Source organism: Salmo salar, chromosome ssa15 (assembly GCF_905237065.1).
Source record: "Salmo salar chromosome ssa15, Ssal_v3.1, whole genome shotgun sequence".
Classification (NCBI taxonomy): Eukaryota; Metazoa; Chordata; class Actinopteri; order Salmoniformes; family Salmonidae; genus Salmo; species Salmo salar.
Window position 1 is genome coordinate 92,604,863 of NC_059456.1, and position 18,580 is coordinate 92,623,442.

An 18,580-nucleotide genomic window follows, 5' to 3' on the forward strand; every position below is an offset into this window, starting at 1 on the left:
ATATAATCAAACTTTTATTTGGCAACGTTTGGCTCCAAAATACATGTATTTCTTTAAAAATTGTCCAATATTATTGAAAGTAGCAACATTGTATCTCAAACTCGGTCCTGGGGACCCCAAGGGGTGCACGTTTTGGTTTTTACCCTAGCACTAAAAACAATGTATTGGCCTAATATGTGTTACTGATTTAAAACGTACATTTTGTACACTTTATTTTGTTTGATTATAACAATATCAACGAAGACAACTTAATCTACACAATATCAACAACTAGATAGCTTTGGCTATTCATTAGGATTGGACATTTCTTTAGTGGTCAACATGTAGCTACACATTAAAAACGAATATTTAACATTATAAAAACAAACTTGATTGTACCTACATAAAATAATCCAGATTTTGCTAGTTATTTGTCATTGATCTACACCCTGAACTTGGTTATTGCTTTTTGGATAAGCCAATGTCGTTGGTATCACCTATGATGATATGAGGAGGCATTGGAAGGTTAAGAGTTATGTTTGAAAGGCACTCTTGGGAGGAAAATAATCTGTGGTGTTTGATTAACTTGTTTACACAATCCAAAAACTCTAGGCACAAATTATAATTTGGCAGATGTTTTGAATATTGTTGTTTCTATACCCCATCTTGTAGTGGGCAAAAAAATACACAAACGAATGCACAAAATGTATAAGAAAAAAAGGCATATCATTTCAGAATTAAGAGTACCACAACTACATATCCTTTTTTTAATACAGTATTTGACCACATTCAGCATGGCATTAGGGTGCATATATCTGCACAGGCAGTGCATGATGTCTCTGACTGAATTTGAAAGGTAGTCTTACTTATAAAACAACAAGTGCAATTTTGTCATTTAGTATTCCAAGAAAAACAGAAAAACATGTTAGACTAGACCAAATATTCTAAGAGCGACAATATAATACACTTTTGCTGAGTAGCCATGCATCCAGTATGTCTGCATTCAAGTGACCATAAAGGAATTAATCTTTAAAAAATGTGGTCCCAAATGATCAACTCAAGAAGCTTTTTAAAGATTTATAACGTCACTGTATGCATGCCATTAATGGTATTCAGAAAAATACATTGATATAATGTATATAAAGTCTCCAAAACTTTATGAAGACATTATTTATTCTAATATATTCAGTACTTAAATGGAGTGGCATTTTGCTTTGTTGGCCATTTTACAGTAAATAATACAAATATTTACATACGTATCACTTAAACATCTAGTACGTGAGCATATACTAACTGGTCATATATCTAGGAACATGTAAGGTTACATTCTGTTGGCATTCTGGATTTGACTGTGTGAACCGTATAACAAGTAGCACTGTAGTTCATCATGATTACAGAAGAGGATTGCATAGCGAGATTGGAAGATTCTTTTTTTTCTCTTCTTTTTTTTTAACAAAATACTAATAAAAACAGTTTGAGCTGCTTGCTTTTTGTGTTTGTTTAGGAAAAAGGCACAAAGATACAAGTGTCCTGAGTCAGATCAGGCCATGCAGGCTTCTGGTTTGGAAAAAATAACCACTTTATTCATATTCATTTGGAATGACTGTAGTACTCTACAGTATTTTGGCAGTTCTCGCTCAGAACTATCAGACAGTGGTTGACAGAGAGAGATACTCAGAGCCAGAGAAAAGGCATTAGAATGTCATGAAGTGCTCATCAGCAGGGTCCCTCCATCATGGTGCTCGTAGCTCCCCCAGTCTGGTGTAGACATCCTCTGCCTGACTCAGGTCCTCAAACACAGGCAGCAGGTGGAGCAGCTCAGCATCCTCCACATCATCAAACCAGGACACCACAGGAACCTGAGGGAGCATCAGAGAAACCATTCACTCACTTACTAACGCTTTCTTTGCAGTATTGATAACTGTATATTCTTGTCATATATAACTACCAAATCCAACAGTTAAGTGGAATATCAGGTTAGAATAGAATCAGAATGCAGTAGAATCAGAACTAGTATCCTATTAGTAATCACTTTGAATCCTGAAAGAGGTCACATTTGAGTTGACAGAAGTTGAATGAAACTCAAACTCACAGCATTCTCTGGGTGGAAGATGTAGGAGGCAGGAGAGTTGTCTAGGATGAGGGTCTTATGGAGCTCTCGGCCCAGCAGGCTGAGATCTTTGACGTAGCATCCCTGGTGGAACACACAGGACTCCCGGAACAACCGTGCCCGGAATACCCCGCACTGATCCAACAGGTCAGTCACTGGATCTGCATACTGGGGGCAGGCAAAGAAGAGGGGGAAAAGGAGAAAGACCGGGATCAGGGAAGGGAGGAAATGGCAAGAGGAAGAAGGAAAGGGAGTTTGGTCAGGACTAACAAAGTGTCATCAAGGCACCAAAGCTACTAATAATGTAACTATGGGTTACATTATGGAATGTATGCTAGCTCATAATATGCAAATGTACAAAGCAGTCTTTGGTACTACAAAGGTCACCTAGTGCATGGGGAAAAGGCTATGGAGGATTGTGAAAGACAAAGTATTAAGACTTTCTAAACTAAAATACAACAGGTTTTTTCATGAAGAACAACAAATAGGGCAAATGTCAAGACAAGATAAGGTTTCGTTAGGTCTTTTCAGCTTACCTTGGCAAGACTGGCAGTGAACAGAATACACTCAAACAGCTCTCCCATTCGTTGTAGAAACTCATCCACATATGGCCTCTTCAGCACGTATACCTGAAAACAAACACCTGGCATGAAGCTTTGGTAGCTCTTTTACCTGTATAGTAACATACATTTCTGCTTGTTACAAAGTATTTTAGCAATTGCTTTATAATTGAACAGTAATAAAGTATCTGGAAGAAAATATTTGGAAGGTAACTTTAACTCTTCTTCCTCTGCTGTGTCCATTTTGTTCCCATCTCAGTTGCTGGTGGCCGGTTCCTGAAACAAGTAATCAAGAATAGGCCGTACAGGTGTTAACCAGCCTATCCTGGATTACTTGAACCAGGCAGAGGCCCATGGAGAAGAATCCCAAACACCACAACAGTTCTCATGTTAACCTGAAGTGCAAGTTTTGCATGTAGTTTTGCCTGTACAGCAGACTCCAGTACATTTCAATATATAGAGTTTAAATATTACCTCTGGTGCATTGCATTGGTGAGCAAAATCTTCTGAAAGGTGAACTGACTAAGCTGAATTGAACTGTTTACTTCCTTTCCCATTCAACTTTTGTCCAGTAGAGGGCTCATACAGCGCCCATAACAAACATCTGTCCCGAGACCCATCCTATTTTAACCTCGGCAAACACTGACCATAACACACACACACACACAATACCAACCCACCCACCCACCTCTACAAGCACACAGATAACATATTCAGATGAAGATTTTACCTGGTGTGTGGTCCCCTCAATCTCCACAGGCACTATGAAATCTGCATTACTGATAGGCTGAGGAGAGAAGGAACACCGTGGAAGATTGTTGTTATGATGCTCCTGGGCTTTACAGTTATACTGTATGTAATTACATAGGATCAAATCGCTAAATTAGATGCTAAACTATAAATCACATAAATCAAACAATTCACTTTTTTTTTATGTAATTCAAAATTCTAATTAATTTCATGAAATGTCCTCTTTTACCTTTGCATTGGATACAAACACCCCTTACAAAACCACATGTAACAGTGAGTGGGTGGAAAAGCGGTAGCTACCTTGAATGAGCTATGCACCAGTGTCTCATCCAGGTCTATGACCACACATATCTTCCCCTGGTCCTGGGGTGTCATCTCAGGCAGCAGGCTGGGCCCTGATGACAGCTGTGGTGGAGGAGAAAACAGGGGACATACAGGGTCACAATCTATAGCCAGTACTACAGAGTACAGTACAGGACTGTGCAGAGAACACCACATCTTACCCTTTTTACTAGGCTTTTCTTATGCTTAATAAACATATTGCCTCACTCTACAAGCACAGGGAATAACTGCAGTTGAAATTAAATCAAATGTTATGTCACATGCGCGGATTGCAACAGGTGTAGACTTTAATGTGAAACGCTTACTTACGAGCCCTTTACCAACAATGCAGAGTTAAAAAGTAAGAAAAATGTGCTAAATTAAAAAAGGAAATACTAACACTAAATTAACAACCGGTACCATGTTAATCTGCAGGGTTACGCGGTAGTTGAGGTAATATGTACATGTAGGTAGGGGTAAAAGAGCTCTAACTGTGTAATAATACTGTAATAATAGAATATCAGATTAAATTCAGAGACCCAAACAATACCCATGCTTCACAACAGCTACAGCTTCCTCATTGCTCCAGTGCTGCCTGGAGGACACTAGACAATGTGAAAAAAAAAAAAACGGCAATTGTACTGTTTGTCCCTCTTGAGATGCTGAAGCCATTTCTTCAATATAGTCCGAATTAAGATAACTCCAGATATATGTAATTCATTTTTACGTTTTTTTGCCGAGGCGGTCTTAGTCACGCAATTTTACATCTAACTAAGATGTTTGGTGCTGTATTTCTCAAGCGGAAATATTTGCATGAAAACCGAGTCGTTTCTCGTTGAATGACAACAAAACAATTCATTGAAGAATTCCTACTGTTGACCAATTCCCGACGAAGGGGTGTATACTTTGGCTACTGAGCTTCGGCTTGCGTCAGGAAAACTTTTTGTGTGCACGAACAGCCGAAAAACCCTTGCCGAAAACCAAAACATCACAAAATGTTGTTTTAATATATGCAGGAACTGTTTGGGATGGGAAGCATGCGGACGCCTTTACATGGCGCTAGCGCCCCTACACTGACAGCCTCACTAGTGGCTTGTGGGCAACACACACCTTGTCATTCTTCTGTACACTTCGGTTATGACGCACCAGGTACAAAATACTGTACATATCTAATGTCTCCAACATGAACTGACATGCACATCACATTATCCACTCTTTGTAGGCCCACTGCACCACTGTTTAGCCTTAGTGGATTGCAAGGCACTCAGCTGTCTTATCATCATAGGAGATCAATATGAACAGACCTAAACTACTCTCTATCCGCCAACAGTCATGGTTATAGTGTTCAACAAGTTCACAACAGGTGCAGCAGCCATTTTATATTGCATCATGCTGTTATAACATCAACGGGCAATAATCCCACAAATTCTCACAGGGTATTGCTCAAGATAGGAAAGCAATCACTTGTGTAGTTATTGTCTGCTTATATAAAATATATTATTTTCCTGTAATAACCATGGCAGAGTTGTTAAACTCTTGATGAGGAAGTTGACAGTTGTAAAATAAAAAGAAAGCTGAGCTAAGCCTGACAGTTGTTTGGGTTTAAAAATATGTAGCTAAACTGTACACACAAGATTCATGTCCTATAAAAAAGTCTAAGACTGGCCAAATTACAATGTGTGAAACTTTGTGGTTAAAACTATTCATTTGTAATCTGCTTTAGCGGTCCAAACAAGCTTTGCAAACATAACAAAATGCAAAAGGACACTTTTTAGGCTACATAATAGTGCCACACTTGGTTAAAATACAGTAAACTACAGCCCATACACTCTATATGGATAATTACAACAACAATTCTGCCGAGATGTTGAGAATAATATATTCTGTTACCTTGACAACGTCCCCATTGTCCTGTGGCTCCAGCAAGGCATCTTGTGAAGGTGATGGTGGATTTCGGGCATCCTGTGCTCCTCTGAGGCAACAGAAGAGTGCTTTGAAGATGTTACAGCTCCTAGGCTTCTTCAGAGAAGATCTGCTCACCTCGCCTGTCACAAGACCAAAAAGAAGAATGCTGTAGGTCTACGACACAAAAAGCTTTTGATCAAAACTCTTCAGTGATATATGGATTTGTCCCAAATGAAAATGCTATTCACCAACACATTATGGTGATTCCACCTGCAATGAAGGTTCTTTTAATCCAGGTACAGATGTAGGAGTTTTATTTGATCCCCCTGTTGCAGGAGAACTTTAAAACTTGGAGAATATTTGAGGTTTAAAAAGGCTTTTGAAGTTTGTAATTTCCACTTTGACATTTCAGACTTGATTTTCCCGTAGAAAAATGTATCAACCCTTCCATAAACGTCCATGAATTTCATCCACATTTCTTTTTGTTGCAGGATTATTTTCCTGCTGTAGCAAACTGGCTCAAGTTAAGACCCTACATCTGTAGATGTTAGGGAAATGTATGATGTGAATTTCTCAAGATTTTCCCATAAAGTAGTAAGGAGGATTTCCTCCATTTTGAGAAACATAGTTACTGCACACATGTAGAATGAACTCTGTGCTCCCTACACGAAAGGCTTCCCTCTACACTACAGAGATGCCAGCCAGCCTGCACACGCACGCACGGACACAAGCACAGTTGGACACACACACACACACACAAATAAAAATCTGCCTTTAATGAGGTTGCTGCTGCTGCTGGAAGAGGTTGGTACATGTTATATAATCATTGAGAGTGCGGGAAAACCCACACTCTTCACCAGGCAGTGACTGAGTCTCAAATGGCACCCTAATCCCCACAGGGCCCTTGTCAAAAGTAGTGCACTATATAGGGAGTAGTGTGTCATTTAGGATACCGTCAGTAACTTCTGCTGTATAAAAAAAAAGACAGACAGAAAACATTCCAACCATTTCACTGACTCTCCTGGAACAAGATCTCTGGTTGGAGTGGAGCAAGCTGAAGCCAGTCACACCTCAATGCTTCAAGCCCCTTTGATCAGTCAATGTAAAAATGTGTCATGGTTCACAAAGGTTACACCAGAGGAGGCAAATAGCATCTATTCTTTGGTTGGATATGCATAGCACCACTGGTAATAGTATGAGAGTTCATATAAAAATCGAATGTATGGATGGCTCTGATATACAGAACACAGATGGCTGTACTGACTAAAGCTATCGAAGGGATTAGTAAAAAACGGATTCAAAAAGAAAAAGTGTGATTCACACATCTGAACACTGTCATGACTCTCCTGTGAGGATCCAAAGATCCGGTTACACTGGATCAGCTCTACAGAGCAGAGGGGGGATTGATGTGTGGTTTTTATGACACCTCACCTCGATCGTAAATTGTAATGCAGCAGACCAACTGCTTTCTGGTCTCTAGTTTGGGAGAATGGAATGTCTTTGTGTTACAGAAGAGTGGCCACCCAAAACTTCAACATCAAACAATGAACACTGGGACAATATATTTCAACATCCGAATGATGGGAATGATGAGAGATGGAATATGGAAAATTAATGTCCATTTTGTGATGTCATTCAAATGGATAGAAAAACGTTATAAAGGAAACATTGTAACTTGAAGAGCTTGTACACTGTGTATATCAGGTTAACATCTAAACGTTGTAAAAAAATGATGATTAAATATGAGAATACTTTTGTGAAGAAAGCAATGTGATTTTAGCATTCTAAATGAGAATTGTTTTTCCATGCAAAATTATGCTGTCAGTAGCCACGCCCAAGTGAGCTCAGAGTTCGTGTCAGTGTGATGGAGCCGCCTTTCCGACCAGAGTGCTTAAAAGGACTCGCTAACGAAATTTACATCAGACCAGCGTGACAGACAGCGTGAGCTGAACATTTCGAAATGGTTGAAACCTATGAAAACTAGACTAGAGAACGTGAGGCTGCGGTCCACACGTTGAAATGGTTAGAAACTTTGGAAACCAGACCAAAACGTGCCGGGTCGCTGCTGGCGTGTAAAGTGGTCGAGAGCTGAACCCTTAATAATCAACTAGGGACCAAGCAGATGGACGGTGTAAACCGGGCGTCACGAATGGTTAAAACTACAAGACCAGACAGCGTGGAGCGTTGGCTACACATTACGAAATGGTTAGAAGCTCTGAAACCCTCAACGCGAGTGAAGAAGGTAAAGACTAGACCAGAACATTCACAGTCTGCAGCTGTACATGTAAAATTGGTTGTAGGACATTTAACTCTCAACACGAGGGGGAAGGACAGATCCCTCTGACCACCGTAGATACGTCTGAAGTATCTATCCTAACAAACACTCCAAGACCAAAGAAGCATAAGGAGATTGTTACCTCTGGTGGACAACCAGAGACTTACACCGAACCACACCCCATAGACGGACTGAGTGGTTTCAACAGAGACGACAAAGACATCTACGCGTAAATATATACATTGCCTTTCTTATCCGAATGAGCGGTCGTTCATGTGCAAAGTATTCATATTTCTGCGAGTGTAGTTTCCAAATGTATGTACGATATGTTCACTCTCTTTATCTTTCCCCACCCCCTTTCCATTGTGTAACAAGCAGTCATACCATGTCAATCCACTAGGGACTTTTATCTCATGTAAGTGTGTATGGTATTCTGTGTTATTATTTAGTTAGTTAACTTACATCTAGACGTTCCCTCACCAATATCCAATGGTATAGCGTGGCGCGAATTACAAATACCTCAAAAATGCAAAAACGTAAATTTTTCAAACATATGACTATTTTACATCATTTTAAAAGACAAGACTCTCCTTTATCTAACCACATTGTCTGATTTCAAAAAGGCTTTACAACGAAAGCAAAACATTAGATTATGTCAGGAGAGTACCCAGCCAGAAATAATCACACACCCATTTTTCAAGCTAGCATATATGTCACAAAAACCAAAACCACAGCTAAATGCAGCACTAACCTTTGATGATCTTCATCAGATGACACTCCTAGGACATTATGTTATACAATACATGCATGTTTTGTTCAATCAAGTTCATATTTATATCAAAAAACAGCTTTTTACATTAGCATGTTTTGTTCAGAACTAGCATACCCACCGAAAACTTCCGGTGAATTTACTAAATTACTCATGATAAACATTCACAAAAAACATAATTATTTTAAGAATTATAGATACAGAACTCCTTTATGCAATCGCGGTGTCCGATTTTAAAATAGCTTTTCGGTGAAAGCACATTTTGCAATATTCTGAGTAGATAGCCCGGCCATCACGGCTAGCTATTTTGACACCCACCAAGTTTGGCACTCACCAAACTCAGATTTACTATAAGAAAAATTGGATTACCTTTGCTGTTCTTCGTCAGAATGCACTCCCAGGACTTCTACTTCAACACCCAATGTTGTTTTGGTTCCAAATAATCCATAGTTATATCCAAATAGCTGCGTTTTGTTCTTGCGTTCAAGACACTATCCGAAGGGTGACGCGCCGGCTCGTATTGTGACAAAAAAAAATCAAAATATTCCATTACCGTACTTCGAAGCATGTCAAACGCTATTTAAAATCAATTTTTATGCGATTTTTCTCGTAAAATAGCAATAATATTCTAACCGGGAGACGTATCCGTTCAAACACTGAAATAAGAAAATGGAGTCTTCACATGCATGCACACCAGTGTCATTGTTCTCAGAAGGAGCACTCTCCAAAACCCTTGCTGTTTTTCGCCCAGAGACTGCAGAGTTATCATTCCACGTTCTGGCGCCTTCTGAGAGCCTATGGGAGCCTTAGAAAATGTCACGTTACAGCAGAGATCCTGTATTTTCGATAAAGAGGCTACAGAAGGCCAAGAAATGGTCAGACAGGGCACTTCCCATATAGAATCTTCTCAGGTTTTGGCCTGCCATATGAGTTCTGTTATACTCACAGACACCATTCAAACAGTTTTAGAAACTTTAGGGTGTTTTCTATCCAAATCTACTAATTATGTGCATATTCTAGTTTCTGGGCAGGAGTAATAACCAGATTAAATCGGGTACATTTTTTATCCGGCCGTGAAAATACTGCCCCCTATCCATAACAGGTTAACCTCTCTGGGCTAGGCGGGACGAATTCGTCCCACCTACGTAACAGCCACTTGCAGCCTGTGGCGCGATTTTCAAAACCTTAAAAATCCTATTACTTCAATGTCTCAAACATATGACTATTTTACAGCTATTTAAAGACAAGACTCTCGTTAATCTAACCACACTGTCCGATTTCAAAAAGGCTTTACAACGAAAGCAAAACATTAGATTATGTCAGCAGAGTACCAAGCCAGAAATAATCAGACACCCATTTTTCAAGCCAGCATATAATGTCACCAAAACCCAGAAGACAGCTAAATGCAGCACTCACCTTTGATGATCTTCATCAGATGACAACCCTAGGACATTATGTTATACAATACATGCATGTTTTGTTCAATCAAGTTCATATTTATATCAAAAACCAGCTTTTTACATTAGCATGTGACGTTCAGAACTAGCATACCCCCGCAAACTTCCGGGGAATTCGCTAACATTTTACTAAATTACTCACGATAAACGTTCACAAAAAGCATAACAATTATTTTAAGAATTATAGATACAGACCTCCTCTATGCACTCGATATGTCCGATTTTAAAATAGCTTTTTGGTGAAAGCACATTTTGCAATATTCTAAGTACATAGCCCAGGCATCACGGGCTCGCTATTTAGACACCCGGCAAGTTTAGCACTCACCATAATCATATTTACTATTATAAAAGTTTCATTACCTTTTGTTGTCTTCGTCAGAATGCACACCCAGGACTGCTACTTCAATAACAAATGTTGGTTTGGTCCAAAATAATCCATCGTTATATCCGAATAGCGGCGTTTTGTTCGTGCGTTCCAGACACTATCCGAAATGGTAAAGAAGTGTCGCGCGCATGGCGCAATTCGTGACAATAAAATTCTAAATATTCCATTACCGTACTTCGAAGCATGTCAACCGCTGTTTAAAATCCATTTTTACGCCATTTTTCTCGTAGAAAAGCGATAATATTCCGACAGGGAATCTCCTTTTCGGCAAACAGAGGAAAAAAAAAATCACAAAGGCGGGGGCGGTCGGGTCACGCGCATAAGCCCAGAGTCCCTTGATCGGCCACTTGAGAAAGGCGATAATGTGTTTCAGCCTGGGGCTGGAATGACGACATTCTGATTTTTCCCGGGCTCTGAGCGCCTATGGACGACGTGGGAAGTGTCACGTTAGAGCAGAGATCCTTAGTAAAAGATAGAGATGGAAAAGAAGTTCAAGAAATGGTCAGACAGGCCACTTCCCGTAAAGGAATCTCTCAGGTTTTGACCTGCCATTTGAGTTCTGTTATACTCACAGACACCATTCAAACAGTTTTAGAAACTTTAGGGTGTTTTCTATCCATATGTAATAAGTATATGCATATTCTAGTTACTGGGTAGGAGTGGTAACCAGATTAAATCGGGTATGTTTTTTATCCAGCCGTGTCAATACTGCCCCCTAGCCCTAACAGGTTAATAAATAAAATGATTAAATCAATTTGTGTAGTACTGAATATTCAAAGGGATAGGGTTCTTGCGGATCCAGGGATATTGCGACATTCAGAATGAGACTGATGAGGTAATAGAATAGTAACTCGTTAAATAACTTTTCCTGTGGTGCCCCAAATTCCTAATGAGTTAATTGTTACATGATTCATTTAATAGAATATCAATTAAACAGTTTGATAAAATAAATAACAGTCATCAGATTAATGATAGTCACATCACGACAACACTCAACATGCTTGTCATATTTTGTGAAATAGTGTTTGTTATGAGACTCTCTCCTGATTCTTAACCTCAAGCTTTGATACTAACTTTTAATTTCCCACCTTCTATCATTCTCTTCCTTTCATCTTTGGGGGGCGTTTGCAGCAATTGGAATGATGATACACTACAAAAGTATGTGGACACCTGCTCGTCAAACATCTCATTCCAAAATCATGGTCATCAAATATGGAGTGGGTCCCCCTTTGCTGCTATAACAGCCTCCACTCTTCTGGGAAGGCTTTCAACTAGATGTAGGAACATTGCTGAGGGGACTTGCTTTCATTCAGCCGCAAGAGCATTAGTGAGGTCAGGCACTGATGTTGGGCGATTAGGCCTGGCTCGCAGTCGGCGTTCCAATTCATCCCAAAGTTGTTCGATGGGGTTGAGGTCAGGGCCTGGCCTGTGCAGGCCAGTCAAGATCTCCCACACCGATCTCGACAAACCATTTCTGTATGGACCTTGGTTTGTGTACGGGGTCATTGTCATGCTGAAACAGGATAGGGCATTCCCCAAACCGATGCCACAAAGTTGGAAGCACAGAATTGTCTAGAATGGCATTGTATGCTGTAGGGTTAAGATTTCCCTTCACTGGAATTAAGGGGCCTAGCACGAACCATGAAAAACAGCCCCAGACCATTATTCCTCCACCATCAAACATTACAGTTGGCACTATGCATTTGGGCAGGTAGCCTTCTCCTGGCATCCGTCAAACCCAGATTTGTCCGTCGGACTGCCAGATGGTGAAGCATGATCCATCCCTCCAGAGAACACGTTTCCACTGCTCCAGAGTCCAATGTCGGCAAGCTTTACACCATTACAACTGACGCTAGGCATTGCGCATGGTGATCTTAGGCTTGTGTGCTGCTGCTCGGCCATGGAAACCCATTTCATGAAGCTCCCGACGAACAGTTCTTGTGCTGACGTTTGCTTCCAGAGGCAGTTTAGAACTCGGTAGCAAGTGTTGCAAACGAGGACAGTTGATTTTTACGCACGACACGCCTAAGCACTCTGTAATCCCGTTCTGTGAGCTTGTATGGCCTACCACTTCACGGCTGAGCCATTGTTGCTCCTAGACATTTCCACTTCACAATAACAAAACTTACAGTTGACTGGGGCAGCTCTAGCAGGGCAGAAATTTGATGAACTGACTTGTCAGAAAGGTGGCATCCTATGACGGTGCCATGTTGAAAGTCACTGAGCTCTTCAATAAGGCCATTCTACTGCCAATGTTTGTGAGATTGCATGGCGGTGTGCTTGATTTTATACACCTGTCAGCAACGGGTGTGGCTGAAATTGCCAAATACTTTTATACATTTAGTGTACATAACCAAGGAATTGAGGAAGAGTGTATGGGAACTCAAGATAAATAATTTTTAATATATTATGTAACTTAAAGCACTTGGGGTAACACTATTTGAAGGGTACCTACATAAGGACTTCACAAAGGCACTTACAGATGGGCCAATGTAAACGGAAATTGAACCGGGAGAAAATCTGCCTACAGTGTGTAGAGACCAGCGGTCCTGGTCAGCTCAAATGTTGTCATTAAAACAATGGTTGACAAGATGAACTCTGCTCATTGGTCAACCATGTGCATCGGCCGCTCAAGACTTCAGCTAATTTCATCTTTTGGTGCCTCAAGAGCAGGGCCAGCGGCGCCGCTCATGGGAGCGAGCACCAGGAACCACACTGCTTGCAAAACTGCTTGTGTTTTGCCACTCCGCCACGCCCTACTCCCATTGAAGTCTATGATGGCCCGTCTGTAAGCATCTTAACATATTCATAAAGAAGCTCTTTAGCATTTCAGTAATGTCATTGTCAACAACCACAAGTTGAAATCTGCAGTATTCATGTTAGAGATGACATAAGTACTTGAACGGACGTCAAAGCTTGATCTTTAACCAGAGATCAATTTTCTTCAAATAATATAAAACTATTTGGTGGACTGTGCTTTGTGGCTGCCCAAACAGGCAAGTAAAATTGTCCCGAAAAATGTTGACATTTTGTCTTGAAGCCAACGTTAATTTGCTTTGACTCTGGTGTTCCAATTGCACATCAGCATTTGCGGGGCACAACAAAAAAAGAAACCAACCCAAGCATCACACAGTTCTTCTCCCTAAATTCCCTTTCCCCTCCTTGTCTCAGTCCCTCGATTGCCTTCCGACCGCTCCCTACACACATGCGTGCTGAGTGTGCACACAAGCTCCTATAGAAATAACTGTCTATAAAATGGTATCTAACTGATGGGATACACAAGCTATATTCCTTGCCAAATGATGACAGTTTTATCACAAATTCAAAATGGACTGCTTGATTGATGTAGGAAAATATGCATTCCAACAATGAGCTGCAGATTAGGAATAATTGTGTCCCATCTAGTTTCCACTTAGGCTACTTTGCAAACTGCTAGTGCCATTTAGAATTAGTTAGTCTAGGCTATAACCCCCCTAAACATAGACAGGTTCCACACTGAAAATATGCAAAAACATTAGTTTGATAAAGACAAAGAGCATATTTTCACCAGAATCATTAAGCATTCATTACCATGCAGTGTTCAATCTGGAATTGATAAGCCATTTAGAAAATTACAAAGAAGCGGCAGAATAAACTAAATTGAACATCTGTCGAAAAGAAGACAGATTTTGATTTCTAACTGGCCAAATTGATCCCCGTTTCAAATGATCACGACTTGAGAATAACTTTCCCAGACTCGAGATGCGCATCACTTGCACTGGCAACTTTTTTCATTTGGAAAAATATTCGGATATATTTTATTCTGTTATATAACATCATGTTTTTTTACAATAAAATGTGTGTCTTTTTAAAAAGATTGTGTTCCACAATATAATATAACCAGTTGATAGTATGGTTTCAATAAATTAATCTTCAATGGCACTTGCTTTTTTATTGACTGAATATGGCAATTTAGCAATTAGGATTTGTTATCTGTAACTGTTATGATAAATGAAGCATTGTTGCACACTGTTGGCATAGACTTATAGATAAATGTGCACATATGTTTTTCCAGTGCAGGCCTTGTGTTCTAAAAATATACTTTTTTCCATTGGAGTACTCGGGAAAAAAATAATAATGCGAGTACTTGAACAGTCAAAAAAAGTAAAATGCCCATCCCTAATTCATGTGGTTGTTGGCATATGCATCTATGAAATGCGCATGTATTGTTTATGAAAGCATTATGAATGTGTTATGAAGTCTCCCTTATGTAGGTACCCTTCAAATAAAGTGTTACCAAAATCGTTTAGGGCTGACGTGTATAGGCATATTACCCAGCAGTTTACTTGTAAAAATGATTGTTTATAAAGGAAATCCACGACAACACAAACATAACATGCTAGTGCCAAAAAGCCATTTTAAAGTGTAGGATAGCCTATTCCTGAATATATCCAAAACAAATATGATAAATGAGAAAAAAAACTATCTATAATAATCAAATAATCTATTAGATTTGTATCTGTTGAGCATACATAGGATAACCCTGCTGCTCCCATCACACATAATCTGGTATTGTAAAACAACTATAACCATACAGCAGTACCCTACCCTCCAATTCAAACCGGACTGCCTGAAGCATGAAAACAAAGATTCTTTGAAACCGCGCTTTACAATGGGCGGCGGAGGGCGTGTGCTGAGGGGTGTGCTTGTGCATTCCACTGTCAATACCGACCGCGGCACCTGGCATTTTTACGGTTATGTTTCTCATCCGCAACCGTTGTTGGTTTAATTTCCAACAGCAAATTGTATATCATACACCTGACAATCTTTGTATTGTATAGGCCTGTGATGTGATATTTTTATAATAACATTAGGACAGCGTGCCACACTGGCGCGCATTGATCTGCCTTGATGTGTCTCCAGCCTGAGCCTGCGAACAAAAACAAGACATGGCTGTGCTGTGTGTATGGCTGCTTAGAGACATATGTGACAAAGTAATATATGGAACGGCGACATACAACAGCTGGAGAGATATATCCTAAATGAAAAACACAGGGTAGGCTAAATTTGTGGTGGTTTGGTTGAACATTTTACATGCAAAATTATTCGTCTGTCAATTAATGAAATTATAATTATTGGCTAATAATAATTTGATATTGGATGTTGTAGCCTTGTTTTGATCGATAGAAATACTGTAGCATCAACAACTGAATCATTTGATTGGTCTTGAAAGTCCAATCATGTAAAATGGGAAATAAATATTGATTTGAATTGTTTACAGTAAGCAACAAACAGTGACTGAATATTATTGGCAACCTTGAATTTGTGATGACAAAAGACATGTAATGCGATACAGTTTTTCAAATAGCCTTTGCTCTTACATTGTCAAAAATGTGTTTGTACCAGAGGGGTTTTCCCTTTCCAATTATGCAGGTGTTCCATAATACCTTTGAAAACCAATCCATGTTCAGCATCAGTTGAATGTGGCGGCTTGAATCATCATGAAATAATATTGATATTCAACGTAGTCTATTTATATGCAAAATGAATCCAATGTGTACATTTCCGACCGTTAAGAAAAACAGTGAGCTCTAGAATGTCGCGCGCAATATCCGCGACGTTGGAACTGTCAAATGGACGCGCTGGGAACATGTTTGCATCAACGTTAGAGTGCTTGTATTTGATTACTTAACGAAGCTCCTCCAAATCAAACTAACCTTTACCGTTCTAGTTAAACCCATGTTTAATCAGAACAAACAAAAACTGGAGCATATCATATTCTTACCTGTTTTCGGTGACAATTGAATGTCTTCTTTTTGCACTTGAGTGATGATAGAACTTTCCATCTGACAAGCACAGAGCCCTCAAAATCCAATCCGTTCCCCAAACAGAGATAAGCAGCCTTCATTAGGTTATATTGACAAGTTACTAAATGATTGCCCTGATAACTGTCATCCGTGGCTTTGTTGGATATGGAAGACGCTACAATTCATCACCAACAATGCTTCTTTATTTCTTGCTTCTTCTGGGAGGGGCAGGGCGCTTGGATATGTTTTCGTCTTTGCGTTTTCCTCGGCTGCGCGTCTCGGTTTACTTTATCGCTAGTATATTTCGGAACCGAACGGCCCCTTCCTGTCTCTGCGAAGACCTCACTTTTCGCTCCAACAACATGGAGAATACAGGCGAAAGAAGAAAAACAACCGAGGAAATGGGGCAAGGGGCGGTTTCAAGTTCCCCTTACTACAGATAAACAACACCGTCAAATTGATATTACCGAGAGGAGGAAAAGAAAGCAGATTACATCGGCGGACATATTTCTCAAAAAGAGAATTGGTTATGAATATAATTCGATTTTAAATGTGAGATGTATTTATTTTTTCGGGGCTTTGTTTTTCTTCGAATGGGACACCAAGGGCGCCTTGAAACCGTTGGTCGTTTCGGATTGGATCTTTGGAAAGTGGGAGTTGCAAAGGCATTCCTCTCCATTCTGCACACTCCACACCAAAATATGTTCCAGCGCTGGTTTTGTTCCGACTGAGTGTGCATTTATGATTGTAATAATTGTATTAGTAAATTAAGCAATTTTTTTCTTCAATCATTATAATAATATTGTTTTTATTGATATTGTCATTGATAATATTATACATCTTTAGTTAATTGAGACACAGGACTTCAGTAATTGCAGTAATGACTAAGAAAAAAACAGCACTTCGAACTTAAGCATTCAAGTTTATCCACCGTATATGATTGTTTCCTTACAATTAAATATACATTTTTTGCTAAATATAATGTTTATGTCCATCATAACTAATGGTAATCTGTTTACTTGATTTGTTGTAATTTTCCAGCACTCCAACATGACAACACTTCATCATATACAGATGAAGGAAGTGGTAGCTAGCTAAGTATTTTTTGTAAAATGCAGTGCTGCACACATCACATACAGTGCATTCAAAAAGTGTTCAGACCCCTTCACTTTTTCCACATTTACACCTGGATCTTGCAGCAAGCTAGCTGCAATCCGAGTGACTATTGGCTAACGTCGGTCCCGGGGGTTAACATCAACTATTCCGGAGCTAGCCAGCTGAAGAGTTCCATCAGCCACTCCTGGGCTACAATCACCTATCCGGACCCGTTTTACTGCCGATGCGGAGTCCCATTGGGCCTTCATGACTGGACCACCGACGTTATCTGCCCGAGGGAGTTATCCAACTGGCCCCTCCGTCGTGACGTAACCTGAACGCCCATCTGAGGCCAGCTAATCGTTAGCTGTCTTATCGGCTGCTATCTGAATTGGTCTATCGGCCAATTTTCTTGGGCCACTATAACTATAACTATTTTTGCCAATTGGATTGGTCCCCTCTACCACACGGAACCCCACTAATCTATCGACTGAAATGCACGAGGTGGCTAAAAACAGACCATCTTCTGCCAGCTTGCTACCCATGGCCCGGCTAGCTGTCTGAATCGACGTGACCGCAACCGACCTCACTACTCACTGGACCCTTTTGATCACTTGGCTAAGCATGCCTCTCCTTAATGTCAATATGCCTTGTCCATTGCTGTTCTGGTTAGTGTTTATTGGCTTATTTCACTGTAGAGCATCTAGCCTTGCTCATTATACCTTATCCAACCTCTCAGTTCCACCACCCACACATGCGATGACGTCACCTGGTTTCAATGATGTTTCTAGAGGCAATATCTCTCTCATCATCACTCAATGCCTAGGTTTACCTCCACTGTATTCACATCCCACCATACCTTTGTCTGTACATTATACCTTGAAGCTATTTTATCGCCCCCAGAAACCTGCTCCTTTTACTCTCTGTTCCGGACGTCCTAGACAACCAATTCTCATAGCTTTTAGCCGTACCCTTATCCTACTCCTCCTCTGTTCCTCTGGCGATATAGAGGTGAATCCAGGCCCTGCAGTGCCTAGCTCCACTCCTATTCCCCAGAAGCTCTCTTTTGATGACTTCTGTAACCGTAATAGCCTTGGTTTCATGCATGTTAACATTAGAAGCCTCCTCCCTAAGTTTGTTTTATTCACTGCTTTAGCACACTCTGCCAACCCGGATGTCCTAGCCGTG

General features: G+C 40.2%; 1 protein-coding gene across 1 annotated transcript; it reads right to left on the reverse strand.

The window, feature by feature from the left end:
- Position 1: 1 nt before the first annotated feature.
- LOC106572594 (carboxy-terminal domain RNA polymerase II polypeptide A small phosphatase 2) lies at positions 2–16,852 on the reverse strand. The gene is made up of 7 exons (XM_014146916.2): positions 16,276–16,852; positions 5,611–5,765; positions 3,700–3,804; positions 3,380–3,436; positions 2,626–2,718; positions 2,072–2,257; positions 2–1,838 (listed from the first exon to the last, which is right to left on the reverse strand). The coding sequence occupies exons 1-7, from the start codon at positions 16,334–16,336 to the stop codon at positions 1,713–1,715; spliced, it is 783 nt and encodes a 260-aa protein (XP_014002391.1). The 5' UTR covers positions 16,337–16,852; the 3' UTR covers positions 2–1,712.
- Between the last annotated feature and the right edge of the window lie 1,728 nt (positions 16,853–18,580).